General features: G+C 40.6%; 1 protein-coding gene across 6 annotated transcripts in view; it reads right to left on the bottom strand.

The window, feature by feature from the left end:
• asap2.L (ArfGAP with SH3 domain, ankyrin repeat and PH domain 2 L homeolog) overlaps window positions 1-15,056 on the bottom strand; it is a 150,936-nt gene extending 135,880 nt beyond the window's left edge. For 2 of the 6 annotated variants that reach the window (XM_041562148.1, XM_041562149.1), the window contains exon 1: window positions 14,419-15,053. In XM_041562148.1, the coding sequence (XP_041418082.1) occupies window positions 14,419-14,544 (126 nt within the window). In that variant the 5' untranslated portion in view covers window positions 14,545-15,053. 6 annotated transcript variants of the gene reach the window in all.
• Window positions 15,057-15,322: the final 266 nt, after the last annotated feature.

The raw sequence follows: 15,322 nt of genomic DNA, 5'->3' as shown, positions 1-15,322 counted from the left end.
TTGCAATTTTATTATGCAGTAGTGCAACGTTTTGGGGTCACGCCCCTTGACAAAGGGGCGTGACCCCGAAACGTTGCACTACTGCATATTAAAATTGCAAGGGCTTGCCCTGCTACTGCAACTCCTGTGTGCCAGTGAAATTCTTCTTACCCTTCCTTTCCCCCCCCAGCAGCCTAACAACAGAACAATGGGAAGGTAACCAGATAACAGCTCCCTAACACAAGATGACAGCTGCCTGGTACATCTAAGAACAGCACTCAATAGAAAAATCCAGGTCCCACTGAGACACATTCAGTTACATTGAATAGGAGAAACAACAGCCTGCCAGAAAGAAGTTCCATCCTAAAGTGCTGGCTCTTTCTGAAATCACATGACCAGGCAAAATGACCTGAGATGGTGCCTACAAACCAATATAACAACTAAAAAAAAACACACTTGCTGGTTCAGGAATTAAATTTTATATGGTAGAGTAAATTATTTGCAGTGTAAACAGTGTAATTTAGAAAAAAAAACATCATACAAATCATGACAGAATTTCTTTAAACTCTTTATCCTGATATTTCTGTGTATTTTTATGTAATTTGTCTTCCCTGTGTATACTTTTATATATATTGTACTTTTATGCACTGTACAGCGATGTGGCTCCTTAACAGTGCTTTACAAACAAAGTTATATAGCGAATAAAGTACCCCCTCTTGTAAATTATAAGGATATTATAAGTTACTGAGGAGTTTCATGACCATATAAAAACACGAGGCCGAGTTTCATGACCATATAAACAGGTTTTATATACAGGTCATGGAACTCCGAGGTAACTTCGAATATCCTCAGATTTTGCAACTGGGGGAACTTTATTTATTATAATACACAAAATTCAGTGAGTCATGTGACAGAAATGACATCAGAACTCGCCGTTTATAACTGATGACATCAGAACTCACCGTTTATAAGGATATAATTTACAAGATATTCATAGCTTTTGTGTATTATACATACATACATACATACATCTTGTAGATTCTCACACAAGGGCCACTGTCAATAAACAGAGATCCTTGCTATTGTTTTTCACTCTCCCCAGGGATTATAACCCCATTGCCTCTCCTTGAAGTAAAACATACAGCTCTCGCTCACAATGCAGACTACTCGTTACTTCTAGGGTAACCTCCACATATGGTTTAGATGTCACAAGAATACACACTCGGGGTCACATTTATCGAGGGTCGAATTTTGAGGATTAATAAACCCTTGAATTCGACCCTCGAATTTAAATCCTTCGAATCATTCGATCGAAGTAAAAATCGTTCGAATGATAAAATCCTTTGATCGAACGATAAAATCCTTCGAATCGAACGATTTGAACGATTTTAAGCGATTGATCGAAGGATTTTTCTTCAATCAAAAAAATGTTTCGAAAAGTGCTGGGGCAGGTCCCCATAGTCTAATATTGTACCTCGGTAGGTGGCGAAGTATTTTTTAAAGAGACAGTACTTAGACTATCGAATGGTCAAATAGTCAAGCGATTTTTACTTCGAATCGTTTCGATTAGATCGAATTCGATTGAATTTGACCCATTCGATGGTCGAAGTACCCAAAAAAATACTTGAAATTCTAATTTTTATCATTCGAATTCTTCACTCAAGCTTAGTAAATGTGCCCCTCAGTCAGCATTCTCATTACAATTCACTTCACTTTTACAATATGTTTGTTGTACACTAACATGGTATTCTTGGTAAAATAAAGTTTGAGATCATTCACCCAACATACACATACTGAAATCTGTTGTCCATCTCAAAGCTTACATACTTCTAGATAAAGCTCTAACCTGGGTCTACCCCAATGATCCCGAACCAGTGGCTCTGGAGCATCATGTTGCTCCCAGTGGCCTCAAAGCAGGTGCTTACTTTTGAATTCCTGGCTTGGCTGAACGTTTTCTCTTTGTGTAAGCTGCTAGTAAACATAGGGGCTACTGTGTTGCTTCCCAACTATTTTTACATTTGAATGTGGCTCATGGCTAAAAAGGCTGGGGACCCCCAGTCTACTCACTTCCATATGCAGTATATAGATGAATTGCCAGAAGTCAATTATCAATTATGCCTACCCTATAGAAATAGCACCTTCTCACAACCAGTTCCAACTCACTTCTTTCTAGGGGCACTTCAATTTGAAACTACTATATGAATTATATTTCATATTCTGGCATATATCACACTTATAATACTGCTGCTATTGCAACCAGCTAGCTCGGTTCCCTTTGTACTTTAAACTTTCTATCTCGAATTAATTGCAAGTTAGTCTAGTCCTATGTACATTCTCAATTCTCGTTCTCAGATTGGCTGCAGATGGGTTCTTGCATTACCCACTTCTAAGTTGGACACACACAAAGCATAGAGTAAAATGACAGACTTTCCTACTTTAGGCCTGAATAAGCAGTTGCTCATACTCATTCACATATAATGATAATAAATTTGCAGTAGTATAGTTGTTTTTATTCCTGGTTGATTTCTATTGTACCTGCACATCCTTTTGTCATATGATGGCTACAACACACTATGATCTCTACAGTAGTTAAAACACCACCTAACATACAATCATAAAAAGAGGAGTGACAAAATAATATAAATAAACAGAGTTACAAAGACTAAGTGCCATGTACAGCGATAGAGAAGAAATGGGGTCACAGCCCCAAAAAGCTTTCAGCATATGACTAGAGCAAAACAACAAGATTTAGCTGGAATCTTATTTTTGTTCCAGAACCTTCTTTGCGTGTACACTGACTGGATATGCACAAAGTAGGTCATCCTCAGAGAGCAAAAGCAGATGAGCGGAACACTCAGAAAAACAAGGAAATTTGATGTTCGTGGTTTTTCTACTGCTGTGATATCATCCCTATACAAAACGTCTCTGGCTCCTTAAACCCATGTTTGTCCTACCGTTTCCCATTTCGATTTATATGAGAACAGCACTATAGCTGGTGTTGAAGGTCACAGGTTATAGTAGAATTCTATACCTGTACTGCTCTATATATTTCAACAGAGAAATAAAGCTACAATTTAGATATGGAGGGCAGGTACAGCAGGGCATGCAATTTTCCCTGGAACCCCAAATATCACAGGGGCCCCTGTAGAAGAAAGTGGGCAAAATTACAAGGGACATAATAGCTAAAGATATTTTAGCATAAACATCAGGCATGTCCAACCTGCAGTGTCTAGGTGTTGATAAAGTGCCGTTCCCAGGAACCCACTGACAACTGGACTGGTCCTTATTAGTAGTGTGAGGATCAGGAATAACACAACTCACACTGGGCCCTAACCCGCAAAACCATAACCCGCACACAGCCCTAACTGTCCAAATGTTGCCATGTTGCCTCTGATTCCAGTATAGGGAATTTTCGACATCAGAGGAAAAGTGTACTCCAACCTGACCAGCACCCAACCTGAACACGCAATTTTACACAGGCTACACCTGTGGTGCATGCAAGGAGCTACTGTAGAAGTGCATCTGTAGCATGTATATAGGCAAGGGACTACTACAGCTCTCCATGCATGATTCAATCCTTAAAGGAGAAGTAAAGGTTAAAACTAAGTAAGCCTTATCAGAAAGGTCCACCAAAATATACCAGTAAACCCTCAAAATAGTGCTGCTCTGAGTCCTCTGTCAAAAGAAACACTGCATTTCTTTCCTTCTATTGTGTACACATGGGTCTGTATCAGACTTCCTGCCTTCAACTTAAACCTCCTTTCCCCGGGCATGAGCATGCTCAGTTTGCTCCTCTTCCCACCCCCCCCTTCTCTGCTGTAATCTGAGCTCAGAGCTATAAGTGAGCAGGGAAAGACTTAGGCAGGAAGTGATCCCACACCAAGCTAATATGGCAGCTGCTATCCTAAACAAACAGAGAGCTCCTAGAGCTTTTTACTCAGGTATGGTAAAACATTTTGCAGAATAAATATAGCATTCTAGCTTGCACTATTGCAGCTTATCTATTGGCAATAAAATGCCTCCGTAGCTTTCCTTCTCCTTTAAGGCAATGACAGAATATGCTTTTTCACCCCAAGGAAAACACTAGCAAAGAAAATGCAGATATCACCTGATATATTCCAAAACATGTAATTTTTTGGCCTGAAATCCCCCATATATGCCACTGCTAAGAGACAGAGGAGGGCATTGGCAACGAATGTGAAACACCCTCAACCAGGTCTTACAGTTAAAATTACATTTAGCCGTAGCCTGGACAGTGGCAGCCGAGTAGCAGGAAGTACAGAGAATCAGATTTTACTTAAATATTGCAAGTTGCTGGGGGAAGTGGGGGGGGGGAGCTTAAATTTAAACCATAAAATGTTTACCCTAATAAGGTCTATGGCCACAATTATTTTGATGGTTCATGCAAATTCCCTGTCCTGTTACTGACATTTAAGGAAGCAAATCCACAAGCTCATAGCTTGTTGCTATTACTGCTTTATTTACTAGGGGCCAGTATACAGGCCTATACGCTGCTAAAAATAAAACGAATGTTGACTTAATTCATTGATTGCTCTTGGGAGACGTTCAGTCACTGCTCTGGATACCACAGCTTCCTGGTGTTTTCCCTTTACAAACACAGTCCAAAAAGCCTTTGTGTTTCATTAAAAAATGCACCATGCCACGAGATGCACAGGAACAGTTATACCAAATTATCTCAGAAATAAGGTGGCCATAGACGCACAGATAATATCGTACGAAACTAATTTTCATACGATATTCGTAATTGTTAGGGCTATGGCCGACTTTATACACAAACTACCACCGTCTCGCTCCTTAGAAAATAGAAAATTCTCAAAAGACTCACGCCGGATTTCCAAACGAACAACATATGCTGGCCCTATGTCTGCTAAGGATAGCATCACGCACAAAAATAAACAACATTCTATGTTTATAGAGGTTGTGCAAACTGTAAAACCGAAAATGATGGCTGCCACCTTCAAAGGATTCAAGCCCACATGTTGCTACCAGCAAATTTATACGTTTTAACCCTTTGCAACACCAACTGCCATGTAAGGCTGACACACATCTTCTATTCATGATTATAACTATAATGCCCAATAATAGATGTGTGGCATTTAAAGTGTATTTTATGACTTATAGGGAATGTCAACCCAAAAAATATTTTTTTGCCTCATAAAAGAAAACCTAATTCAAAGCAACCTTGTATATACATTCATTAAATTTTTTTGATGGTTTTTAAGTTATTTGTATATGTATTACTATTGAGAGCAGTGTTTGTCCCTTTCTATTCTCTGTCCTGTTGGCTCAGACTGTTGATACAATGTAAGACAAGGCAGCTGATTAACACACCTGTCTTTGCTGGGGAACTAAGACATTTGCAACATTGTTTAAAAAGTAAAAATCAGGAGTTAAGCAAATGCTGCTTTCAATAGCAATCGTTTTTACAAATAACTGTAAAAGCATAGACAATTTTTAACAAGTGTATAGAATTAGGTTTTCTTCTATTAGTTTGGAGTTAACTTGCCTTTAAACCTGAATGATGCCAAGGACTCAATTAAAGTGGACCCGTCACCCAGACATAAAAATCTGTATAATAAAAGTCCTTTTTAAATTAAACATGAAAGCCAATTTCTTTTTTTTATTAAAGCATTCATAGCTGTTGTAAACTCATTTAAAAATATCAGCTGTCAATCAAAATATTGCCTACCCCGCCTCTATGCCTAGGCATAGCGGCAGGGCAAACAATTACTTTCACTTTCCATTCAGCACTTCCTAGATGTCACTGCTCTCTCCACGATTTAATTGTGTAGCCAGGACATGGGGATGGACATTGGGTCCCTGTCCCCTGGTGCACAAACAAGATTCTGAGATGATACAAGGCTTGCCTTAATAATAGTGTCCACACACCTTCCTGGTTACTATAATTATGAGTTCCCAGACTGATGGAAAAAATATTTAAATAATGTATACAGTGTAATTAAAGTTCATTTTGCTTGACTATCATGATAAAATAGGATTTGGAATAATTTTGTTTGGGCAACGGGTCCCCTTTAAGTTGCCAGTTGGTCCAGGGCAATGATCTTATAGGTGGGCATACCATAACATCTTTGTTCCCTTGAAGAGGGCTGTTCACCTTTAAATTAACTTTGAGTATGTTATAGAATCGCCAATTCTAAGCAAATTTTCAACTGGCCTTTATTATTTTTTTTTTTATATAGTTTTTGAATTATTTGCCTTATTTTGCCTTTTTTCAGCTTTCAAATGGATCACTGACCCCAAGCAGCCAAAAACTATTGTGAGGCTACAATTTTATTGTTGCGGCTACTTTTTGTTACCTTTCTATTCAGGCCCTCTCCTATTCATATTCCAGTCTCTCATTAAAATCAATGCCTGGTTGCTAGGTTAAGTTGGACCCTAGCAACCAGATAGATATTGAAATTCCAAACCAGAGAGTTGCTACATAAAAAGCTAAAGAATTCAAATAATAAAAAATGAAGACCAACTACAAATTATCTCGGAATATCACTATCATACTAAAAGTTAATTTAAGAGTCAACAACCCCTTTAAGTGACTCTCCACCAGTGAGTCTTTGCTTAATATGATCCCTTAGTTCTTGTTATTGGCGTCAAAATTTTCTTCCATGACCTGCTCTCACTTCCAGTCTGTGTAGGCGGCAAGCTGTGTCTCTCTGGATACTCACAATGACTCAAGGAGGACTTAATCACCACCATGCTGAGTGCTTCCATGCTGTTAACCTTAGCAAGGGTGGAGGGGGGGGGCAAAGATAAGCTAGACTCTGTATCACATATGGTGTACAATAAATTCCTTCTTGGCACATCTGCATTAAAGGGGAACTATCGGGAAAATGAAAAGTTTATATAAGCTTCATCACACCGAAATAATAAACTTTCTATATACAATTAAGTATTCCGTAGCGTTTCTGAAACAATCAAGTTTATCTTCACTATCCCTCTCTCAGCATCTGTTTCTCTTCATTCTGTTTTCATACCGGAGTTGGGTGTCAGATATTCATTGACAGTTAAGATGGCCTAAAATGTTGAGATTTTTAAAAGATCCGATCCTCATCGTGAGACCGCGATTTTCTCGGAACGATCGTACGATCGTACGAATTGACCATCAACTAAAAAGACCAATTTGCCAGAAAAACAAAGGGGAGCTGCCTGCTTGGCCCTGCAAACATAGATAGATTGCACTGGGACCAACAAAGATTTTTTGACCTGGCCGATCAATTTCCTGACAGATGTCGGCTGAAAAATCGTAAGATCGTTCGAATCCCACTAACCGCACGATAATTTCGAAGGATTGGTCGGACTTCCCTAAAATTGGTCGTTCAGCAAGAAGAATCGTCGCGTCTATGGCGAGCTTTAGATCCAATATATCTTATAGGGGGTTACTTTTACCTAGAAGATGTATTGGAGCTCACTCTATTAAAATCACCAGACATCATGTCTCTCTACATGCAGGATTTGTGCAAAAGGCATTTATTTTGTTAGATTTTGTTTGTACTGGAATCACTTATTTGAGTAAGCTCTGATACATCTGCTAGGAAAGGAGACCCCCCTATAAGATATATTGGATCTAAATGTCAATGAATATCTGACACCCAACTGTCGAGTGAAGAGAGCATGAAGAGAAACAGATGATGAGAGAGGAATAGCGGAGATAAACTTGATTATTTTGTAAACAACGCAGAATGTTTTATTGTATATAGAAAGTTTCTTATTTCAGTATGATGAAGCTTATATTAAATTTCCATTTTCCCTATAGTTCCCCTTTAAGGGCTTTTCATAATCTTTGACTTTAAACTTGCGTAAATTAAATGAGCCCTTGAGCGTATAGCAGGTCTGTTTTCCTTATGGGTCGTAACCATTTTTTATTCCTTTTAGGGTTAGGCCACACTGGGCGTTTTGGGGAGATTTGGTCGCCTGGCGACTAATCGCCTCGTCTTTGCGGCGACCGATCTCCCCAAACGCTGGTGCCAAATACAACACATTTAACCTCTACACTACCAAGGAATAACTGGTAGGAACATTGCTTGAAGTGAACACAACATAAGGGATGAATAAAGCACGAGGCAGGGTTTGGCAACATCACTCTCTCTGAATGTGCAGTCAGTGGAATAGTCGTGTAATGAGATCAGTGTCCTTTGTACAGAAGCTTTTATAGCTCAGCAATGCAATGATCCATTCAGGGATCTGTAGGAAAAATTCATATATAATGCAGGCCCTAAATCCTCAGCCTTCAATCGCTTTATAGTATAGTTTTGATTGACAAAGTCGGCAGCTTATTGGCCAGTGTATTGCGTCCTCCGATGGGCTTCCGTCATCGATATCTATCCGAAAACCGGCCAGATGTCAAACGGGCAGGTATAAAATTCCCGTTGCCAGCAGAAAATTTTGACGCCAATAACAAGAACTAAGGGATCACATTAAGCAAAGACTCACTGGTGGAGAGTCACTTAAAGGGGTTGTTGACTCTTAAATTAACTTTTAGTATGATAGTGATATTCCGAGATAATTTGTAGTTGGTCTTCATTTTTTATTATTTGAATTCTTTAGCTTTTTATGTAGCAACTCTCTGGTTTGGAATTTCAATATCTATCTGGTTGCTAGGGTCCAACTTAACCTAGCAACCAGGCATTGATTTTAACGAGAGACTGGAATATGAATAGGAGAGGGCCTGATCCAATCGAGAGCCCAAGGGTCCAACGATCGGATCACAATGAGAATACTGGAGGTTGGATCGAGGACCGCATCAACGAACTGATGTGGGCCTCAATCCAACTGGATTTTAAACCCACCGATCAACATCTGCCGAAATCGATCAGGGAAGCCGTCGGAGGGCCCCCATACACTGCCCAATAAGCTGCCGACTTAATCTGTCAACTGCTTTTATCTGTCTGTGTATGGGGGCCTTTAGAGCACTGGAAACCAGATGGTTTGTCTTTACAACAGCAGGGAAAAAAATTATGTATTTATTTTTAAATTTTAGCATGTTCTAGATTGACTAATTCTAAGCAACTTTTCAATTGCCCTTCATTTTTTACTTTTTTTTTTTTTTGCCTTCTTCTGCATTCAAATGGGGGTCTGAAAAATAAATGCTCTGTAAGTCTATGGATTTATTGTTACTTTTTGCTCATCTTTCTATTCAGGCCTCTCCTATTCATATTCCAATCACTTCGCTAGGATACTTTGGACCCTAGTAACCAGATTGCTGAAACTGCAAACTGGAAAGTAGCTGAACAAAAAGCCAAATAACTCAAAAATCACAATTAATAAAAAATGAAGAGCAATTGCAAAATGTATCAGAATATCACTCTATATCATTCTAAAAGTTAATTTAAAAGTAAACAATCCCTACAATGAATTCTATGATGAATGGGTACAATAGACAGCTGATCCACACTGTGATGCATTATATTTAAAGAACAAATCCTGCTTAGGGGTTCTATAGCTCCCCAAATGTTGCTGAACACCTGACTGGGTGAAGGATGCTCAACCCTGCCCTACAATGAAATCTGTGCTGCAGCAGCTACAATCAGTTACTGTACAGCTATCAGGCCTAAGGCAATAATACTTGCATATCTCTACCCATAATTCCTTGCAGAAAAGTTAATATGCTGTATTATCTGGCTGGGTGTGGGAATGCTTGCTCATAGCTGGCTATAAGACTGCAAATATGTTTTCCTGATGAAAGAAGATTTTTATTTAAAGTCTAATTAATTATTTTAATTGGTACTGAAATACTGGTGACATACCCACCCCTGCCCAGACCCAGCACATTGCATACTAATAAAACAATAATGTTGACAAAGTAAATTTGCAGCGTACAAAACAAAGCGTCACCAAACAGGACACATACAATAAATATACTAAATGGCCAAATAACAAATCAGTATAGATGTGTGTTGCATGGCTACATTGAATTCACTGCAGTCTGCTGCAAGCAAACAACTTAATTGCTAATGAATCATGGACACCAAATTCAATGTTTTCAATAAAGACTTTGCTGTTACTATTACTACTATTCTTTTTCATAAATTAGCACCCAAATAGTATGCTCCGTTTAAACCTTCACATGAGTCCCAACCCCAGTGGAACTTACAATCTACTACAGGTATGGGACCTGTTATCCAGAACGCTTGGGTAACAGTGAGATAATAGTCTCTGGGAAGGGACTGTGGCTGTGGGTTAGCAGGTATAGTAGGGAGAGATGGTGTCTATAGTAACAGTGGATAATAGTCTCTGGGAAGGGAGTGTGACTGTGAGATAGCAGGTATAGTAGGGAGAGATGGTGCCTATAGTAACAGTGGATAATAGTCTCTGGGAAGGAGTGTGACTGTGGGATAGCAGGTATAGTAGGGAGAGATGGTGCCTATAGTTACAGTGGGATAATAGTCTCTGGGAAGGGACTGTGGCTGTGGGATAGCAGGTATAGTAGGGAGAGATAGTGCCTATAGTAACAGTGGGATAATAGTCTCTGGGAAGAGACTGTGTGATAGCAGGTATAGTAGGGAGAGATAGTGCCTATAGTAACAGTGGATAATAGTCTCTGGGAAGGGAGTGTGACTGTGGGATAGCAGGTATAGTAGGGAGAGATGGTGCCTATAGTAACAGTGGGATAATAGTCTCTGGGAAGGGACTGTGGCTGTGGGATAGCAGGTATAGTAGGGAGAGATGGTGCCTATAGTAACAGTGGGATAATAGTCTCTGGGAAGAGACTGTGACTGTGGGATAGCAGGTATAGTAGGGAGATTGTGCCTATACATGTATGCAGAATGCTCGGGACCTGGGGTTTTCTGGATAACGGATCTTTCCGTAATTTGGATCTTCATACATTAACTGTTACTAACTCTACTAAAAAAATCTTGTAAACATTTAATAAACCCAATATGCTGGGTTTGCTTAAAAAAGAATTAATTACATCTTAGTTGAGATCAAGTACAAGATACTATTTAATTATTACAGAGAAAAAGGAAATCATTTTTAAAAAATTCACATTATTAGATTAAAATGGAGTTTATGGGAGACGGCCTTTCCGTAATTCAGAGATTTCTGCATAAAGGATCCCGTACCTGTGCCTCCCAGCCTGTTATGAACTGTAGGAGAAACCTTATTGAAACGAAGTTCTGCCCTTAGCAGAATCCACCCTGAGAACACAGAACTGTGAGGCGGTAATAACAACTACAATCCTCTGACTTACATTGGTTGATAAATACAATCACCTACCATATATCCTAAATAACACCTGGACAGCCAGACAAAAGATGCCTGCACTGAGTATCACAGTGAGGTTACTCTGTCTCCTCCTGCATTAATTGGGGGGGGAGGTGAGCAGCGAGCGGCCCCCACCTCTCTTGGTACCAGAGGCACCAGTGCAATTTGTAAGCTGAACATTAATCTCTTTGAAAGCCGGGTACATGTGAGCTCTCAGTTAAAAGAAAAAAGAACGGGAGACAAGTTCAAAGAATGTCAGCTCCAATCTGTTAACAGTCACTGAACACAAAGCACCCGGCTCTGGGCATCCTTTTAAAATATACATTTTAATTTTTTCTATCCCCTTAACCCATTAACAATACTACGAGCAAGCAGAAATTGACTGAAACAGGTCTGCTGAATGAGAAGAACTATAATATGGTTCATTATTCTGATAGTCGCTGAACAGCCAATAAGTGCACAAGTTTGTCCCTGGCACTAACCACAGCATGTGAATGTGATAGGGACCTTAAAGGAGAAGGAAAGCTACTGAAGCAGTTTATTGCCAATAGATTAACCACAATATTACAAGCTAGAACACTATATTTATGCTGTAGAATGCTTTACCATACCCGAGTAAACAGCTCTAGAAGCTCTCTAGGATAGTAGCTGCAATATTAGCTTGGTGTGACATCACTTCCTGCCTGAGTCTCCCCTGTTCACTCATAGCTCTGGGCTCAGATTACAGGAGGGAGGGGGAGAGAGGAGCAAACTGAGCATGCTCAAGCCCTAGCCGTTTAAGATGAAAACAGGAAGTCTGATACAGAGTGTACACAATAGAAGGAAAGAAATGAGGTGTTTATTTTGACAGAGGACTCAGAGCAGCATTACATTGAGGGTTTACTGGGGATGCACCGAATCCACTATTTGGGATTCGTCCGAATCCTTGATGAAAGATTCAGCCGAATACCGAGCCGAATCGTAATTTACATAAAAAAGCCTGTATCCGGAACCGAATCCTGGATTTGGTGCATCCCTAGTATTTATATAGACCTTTCTGATAAAGCTAACTTAATTTTAGCCTTTACTTCTCCTTTATATATTCAACATAACCAAACAGTAGGTGCATCTTTGGCCAAAAACATTGTGCATAACGAAAGAAAATGCCATTCTAAGCAACTTTCTAATACACATTCATCACAAATGTCAGTGGTTTTACAGCTATTTGTAAATATATGTGCAGCTGAGAATTTGTGTATCCCTTAAAGGGGTTGTTCACCTTTAGTATGTTATAGAATTAGGGTTTGGTTCGGAATTCAGACAGTATTTGGCCTTTTTCAGCAGGATTCGGATTCGACCAAATCCTTCTGCCAGGCTGAACTTAATTCGAATCCTAATTAGCATATGCAAATTAGGGGCAGGGCAGGAAATCGCGTGACTGTCACAAAACAAGGAAGTAAAAAAATGTTTTCCCCTTCCCATCCCTTATTTGCATATGCAAATTAGAAATAGGATTCGGTTCAGTATTCGGCCGAATCTTTCGTGAAGGATTCGGGGGTTCGGCTGAATCCAAAATAGTGGATTCAGTATATCCCTATATAGAATTGCCAATTCTAAGCAACTTTTCAATTGGGCTGCATTATTTTTAATAGTTTTTTTATTATTTGCCTTTTTCTTACGACTCTTTCCAGCTTTCAAATGGCAGTCACTTACCCCCTTCTAAAAAACAAATAAAAAACACGGTGACATACCAATGGTCACTGTATTTCAAAGCTCCCCAGTCAGAGTTCCCGAGGGCCGATGTGGCCCACCAAAGGCTTTTGAGGCTCCTAGCCTGCAGAAAGCAAAAAACACCTTTTCACCTTTTAATGGGGAATATAAAAGTTGGACACCAATTTCCTCTTTCATAAATAACTGCCAAGTTGTTAACTGACCCCATTCATTTAATCCTTATCAGTGTCAGTTCATATCCAGCCACTCCCCTCTTACCAACATAGCTACTCTCCCTGCTGAATGACTGAATACATTGCTTGTTTCCGAACACAATAACAAACATTACTATTTATCATAAAGCAGATGCAATATCAGTAGAATTTCATACCACGCAGGCCTATCCTAAAATAAGCTCTTGTTGAACTACAACTTATAGCAACCACTGCTGCCAGCAGATAATTGGCATTTAAAAACCTGGACAGCTCTGCTGTATAGGCCTATTTCACACTATATATATATAGATAGATAGATAGATAGATAGAGATATATATATATCCCAAGAACATCATCGTCATGTCTATAGGAACATCTGATCCGACAGCGGCTTCCGGAAAGACTTGCACTATGCCACTAAGATCAACTTCAAGCCAACAAACAAACAGTCACATCTACCTTCAACCAACAGCCATGTGGCTTCTCAGATAGGAATTACATTGTAGGAATTTCTTTGAATCAACTGATCACATGGAATGGATGTGCAGGAATTAAACAAGGAAAACGACTTCCCAGGAAGTCCTATATGGCATGTTTTATTGCCTGGATGGAACAGGTGAACTGGATTAGTTATCTGATGCTTCACTAAAGTCACAATGCAGCGTCAAAATCTCACCCATTAGAAGGCACTGCAATTATGTATGATGTCACATACGTTGTTTAACATCAAAGTTGGCTGAATTTTAGTGTCCCCGGTGTTGGCTAATCAGTTAACAGTGCAATTCGGAAACCAATAACCCTACCCAAAGTCAGGTCACATTTTGGCAGTGGCAAACAGGCTGATTATTGGCCAAACTGGCAAAGAACACCTGACAAGTCAATTAGAAACTACATAAAAATGAATGGGTATGTAGTCAGATACAATTTCCAACTTGGGCCTGATCTTAGTGGTGGAGGGGTGCCTGATACTTATAATGCACCGCTTCATTTCTCAAGTTGTAGCTCAACTACAACTACCTCTGGCTGTGGATGAATCCTGAGAGTTGCAGTAGAATGACAGAAATGCAGACTGGATAGCCCTACTACAAACCTGTGGGGTGCAATGTACAGTCTATACCTACCCCCTACATATAACTCTCCCAAGAAGAAAACAGATCAGTTTCAGCTTGTGCCCTACACATAACTACCCCTTTATAGAAAAGAGCTCAGTTTCAGCTTGCCACATGCACTCCCATTCCCCGTGAGAATCCCAAGAGGTTCTGCAGCAGCTCAGTGTGAGTGACAGTCACTTACCTCATCTATAGCCACGACCGTGTTCCTGCACTGGCTCAGCCTGTTGGTGAAATTGGAGGCAGTGGGGGACTTGTAATCCTCATTGGTCTCGCACACAAATTCCGACACACTGATCAGATCCGGCATTGTGAGGGGGGCGGCCAGCAGCAGCGCTACCACTACACAGGGGGGGGGGGCTCCTCTAAACGCAACTCTTTATAAAGCCCGGACACTTGGGCTCCCAGACCGTGCTACGTGCGCTCTCAGGGCAGGAGTAGTAGCTACATGTGCCCTCGGGGCAGGCGCTGCATTCGGGCACCCACTGGGACGCAGCGGGAAGAAGCAGTCACAACACACACAAAACACATACAAAACACACACACAAAGAGGCAGAAAGTTGCAAGTCAGACGGCGGCGGCGGAGGGAAGATGCGCCCGGGCTCTCACTCTCTGTTGCAGCAGCAGCAGTCGCCCCATGAGTCCCGGATCCGGAGAGCAAAGGCAGTGGCTGCACCTCCCACTGTCACACTCCTTTCTCTCTGCCCCTTTCCCTGATTTCCTGCTGCTCCTGCTCTCCTCCCACACTCGTCTCTCTGCCTCCTCCTCCTTCATCCTCCTCCCAGCGCTTCATCCCTCCCATTCACTCTCTCCACCTGCCACCAGTCCTATCTGCAACCTGTGCTGCCGCTGGACTACAACTCCCGCCATTCCCAGTGCTGCCTATTCTACTTCCCTGCTCCCTCCTACTTACCCGAACTAGAACTTCACAACACCCCCCCATGGTGTCTTTCTGTCTGTCTGGTAATGCCGCTGGGCCTTGCAGTTATTGGTGACTTCACTTGGTCCCAAATATCGCACGTCAAGAAGAGTTTAGGGTCATATTTACTAAAGGGCGAAGTGTCTAACGCTAGCGACTTTTCACCAGA

The sequence above is a fragment of the Xenopus laevis genome, chromosome 5L (assembly GCF_017654675.1).
Source record: "Xenopus laevis strain J_2021 chromosome 5L, Xenopus_laevis_v10.1, whole genome shotgun sequence".
NCBI classification, from domain to species: domain Eukaryota; kingdom Metazoa; phylum Chordata; class Amphibia; order Anura; family Pipidae; genus Xenopus; species Xenopus laevis.
The sequence above is the reverse complement of the archived record's forward strand: the minus strand, read 5'-3'. Positions and strand labels throughout refer to the sequence as shown.